Source organism: Sinocyclocheilus grahami, unplaced genomic scaffold, assembly GCF_001515645.1.
Source record: "Sinocyclocheilus grahami isolate Dianchi unplaced genomic scaffold, SAMN03320097.WGS_v1.1 scaffold106.1, whole genome shotgun sequence".
Lineage (NCBI taxonomy): Eukaryota > Metazoa > Chordata > Actinopteri > Cypriniformes > Cyprinidae > Sinocyclocheilus > Sinocyclocheilus grahami.
Window position 1 is genome coordinate 2,087,851 of NW_015505285.1, and position 3,464 is coordinate 2,091,314.

The 3,464-nt window shown below is 34.0% G+C and overlaps 1 protein-coding gene across 1 annotated transcript in view; it reads right to left on the reverse strand.

The window, feature by feature from the left end:
- Positions 1-252: 252 nt before the first annotated feature.
- Positions 253-3,464, reverse strand: part of LOC107588700 (dnaJ homolog subfamily B member 12-like) — an 11,286-nt gene continuing 8,074 nt past the window's right edge. The window contains exons 6-9 of the mRNA XM_016276912.1: positions 1,938-2,047; positions 1,479-1,651; positions 1,201-1,335; positions 253-1,093 (exon numbers count right to left, since the gene is read on the reverse strand). Coding sequence (XP_016132398.1) covers positions 1,211-1,335; positions 1,479-1,651; positions 1,938-2,047 — 408 coding nt within the window. The 3' untranslated portion in view covers positions 253-1,093; positions 1,201-1,210. The remainder of the gene's footprint in view (positions 1,094-1,200; positions 1,336-1,478; positions 1,652-1,937; positions 2,048-3,464) is intronic.

Consider the following 3,464-nt stretch of genomic DNA (forward strand, 5'->3'; position numbering starts at 1 on the left):
GTCAATAGAGGCTTCAAAATGAATATTTTACTTTCAGATGGATAGCCTTTCTGAAGCACCACTGGTTGCAAATATTTCAGAAAAAAAAAAATCTTTATATGGCAACAAAATTAACCTTTTTTTTTTTTTTTTAAATGACTGTCACAAGCTTAATATAACCTCGGAATGTGAAATTAGGCATAATTAGGTTTCAACTCTAAATTTGTTAAAAAGCAAATGTATTCTTATTTATTTTTTGGTTACTATGTTACATTACATACATACAAAAAAATCATAAAATGTTGCACTGAAATGAAAGAACATAAAATATGGAAGAAGAAAAAATCCCCAAGTACATTTTAGTGGCTAATTGGTCTAAGTACTAATGCCAAGCATTGATGTATTTCCTTCCTGTATTACATAATGCAGAGACTTACAGTATACATTAAGACTGGATCTGGCAAGGCACTTGATTATGCTTCAGAACCCTCCATCTACACTTTGCAAAACACTGTTAAAATGAATGCTTCTAAGGTTCTAAAAATAAATTAAAATGGAAGAAAATAGTATGATACCATTTAATAAATACAAATATTAACCTTCCATTTGCATAAATCTCAAACATTCTTTTTAAAAACCCAACAGGCAAATGCTGAATGACACCGGTGTAATCATTTGACTTCCTGTGGTCAGATAAACGGATCAAACATTACTAGAAATTTCAGAATTGGCTCAGAAAACCCAAATATGGGTATTGAAAAATGCTTTGAGAAGAATAGGTCTAAATAAAAACGATAAGCAGTAAGCTAGCAGCATTGATTACCATTTAACAGCTGTGCACTTTCCTCTCTACAAGTAAATCATCCAATGCTTTATTTTTTTAATTCATTACATATTTAAATCCATATATAAAACCATTTCGCAGATGTTAAGATCTTCCATGAGTTGTAATTTTCCTAAGATTTTGAAGGAGAGATGAGTGAACCCATGTGGCACCAGGATGGGCTATCTTTGTTTCTCTTGAACTGGTGCAATGCAATGTCCCATTTTAGCAAAGAGAACAGAACATTTCTGTATATTATCATCTTCAAATGACGTCTCAACAGGACACCACCTGAAACAGAACAAAATGATAAAACACAGTCAAAGAATGTCCACAGATAAACAGTAGATAATCCACTAGACGAACAATTAAAATCCAGAAAAGAAAAGTAAACTCACATTCTGCTACTCAATGACCATGTAACAGAACCTGTATATCTGAAAGTTTCGAGCAGCTGGGTGTTGCCATTTTCTGTGCCCTTTTGTATAAGTCTGTGTCTCCAAAGTAACGTGCCCGATACAACAAGCCTTCCTCTGCAAACAAGAGCACATATGTCTACGTTTTCAGAATATTTTGCTAAATTTCACTTGCATTATGTGGACAGGCACTGTGAAACACTGCTTTATACATCATCTATAAACATGCATTATTAAGCAGCTTCATATGCGTCACATACTTTGTTGCTTCTCCTTCCAGCAATTGTTTCTCAGGTTTGATATATAGTCCTCATCCACACTTTGTTCAACATTCTTAAGATTCATCCCCGTATATTCTTCTGAGAAGTGGTCGCCCACATAGTAAGGCACCTTCAGAGTTGCAGTGTGTCGCCTGTTTGTGTGGCCCATGGATCTAAAGCAGGTGGAGTGTTCGATAACGTCAGAGATATTTATCACTTGAGTGACATCCATCATGCTTTAGCAAGATAAACATTTTTTTCTTTCAGAACATTTTTCTGTGAGACTGAAGTTTAAGGATATGAAAACAAACGCATACAAATAGTTAACTTAGTGTGACAGCTAACTCAAAATGCACAATGGGATTTCATATGACTATCAAACACACACCAGTGTTAAATAATAGTGTTTTATAATAATATACCAAGTACACATGATAATTTAGTCAATGTTGGTCTTACGGTCTGTGGCTGAGGCTGTATGGAGGACTGGAAACCATCATCTGGCTGAGAGCAGAGACTATGATCAGAATGAGTATTGGCATCAGCTGTACAAAAAAGGCAAGGCCACCCTGGATGATAAAAATCATTCATTAATATTAAACAGTACACCATGACATAATGAAAAACATTATTGCTATATTTCATCAGCCTGAAAACTTCTTTTAAATACATACCAACTGGCTCAAATAATGCAATTTAACATATCACAGCACCAATTTTATTTTATTTGTTCTCTTGACCATAGATGATGACACAGGGTTTCTGTATGTTGTACGTAGGTGAATATAAGACTTTCTAAGACCTTTTTAAGACCAAGTAAACAAAATTGAAACGCATTGAACGTAACACAACATTGTGCAAAAAATTGCTTAAGAAAACCAAAATGTTTACTTTACCTTCTAATTACACTATACTACACTACACAAATTATGTTCCTCCTCATAATTTTGTAGGGGTGCTCTGATCAGGATTTTTGAGGCCGATCGCCGATCACTGAAAGCAGTATCTGCCGATACCGGTCACCGATATCGATCTTTTTAAAGCCGCCTTTTTATAATTTATAAATTGATACTTCAATCAGGATTACGTCTGATTACGCTCTTAGATGACTCTTGTGAGAGGGGAAGCAGCTTTCACACAGGAGTCCGCTACTGATCCCTGGGTGTTTACCACAAACACAACATTTATTCCAACATTATAATCATTCCATTATTTTGATTTCAAATCCAAACATTGTCACTGAAAATGCTTTTTCAGCATTGCAATTCTTTTTTTACACAGTACAGTAACACAATCTTTCATAGACATGTTTAAACACAATAAATACAAGCAAGACATCATTCAGTGCATCAATTGTAGATTTATATATTAAGTTGCTCAAGCAAGTGGCAAAACATTTAAACTACTTTTAACATTAAACTTACCATTGACAGAAATAGTCAGCTCTACTGCCTTTCCTTTTGCATTTAAAGGGGTCATATTTTTTGCATTTTTGCATTTAAAGGGGTCATATGATGCGATTTCAATTTTTTCAATTTTTCAATTTTTCCTTTCTCTTTGAAGTGTTACAAGCACTTGGTGCATTTAGACATTTATTCAGGGCCTGAATCAATTCCGATTTTTCGAAAATTCATTGCAATTCTTTTTTTACACAGTACAGTAACACAATCTTTCACAGACATGTTTAAACACAATAAATACAAGCAAGACATCATTCAGTGCATCAATTGTAGATTTATATATTAAGTTGCTCAAGCAAGTGGCAAAACATTTAAACTACTTTTCTTACACTATCACAAACTTACACCATTGACAGAAATAGTCAGCTCTACTGCCTTTCCTTTTGCATTTAAAGGGGTCATATAATGCGATTTCAATTTTTCCTTTCTCTTGGAAGTGTTACAAGCACTTGGTGCATAAAGAAGATCTGTAAAGTTGCAAAGACTAAAGTCTCAAATCCAAAGAGATATTCTTTATTAAAGTTAA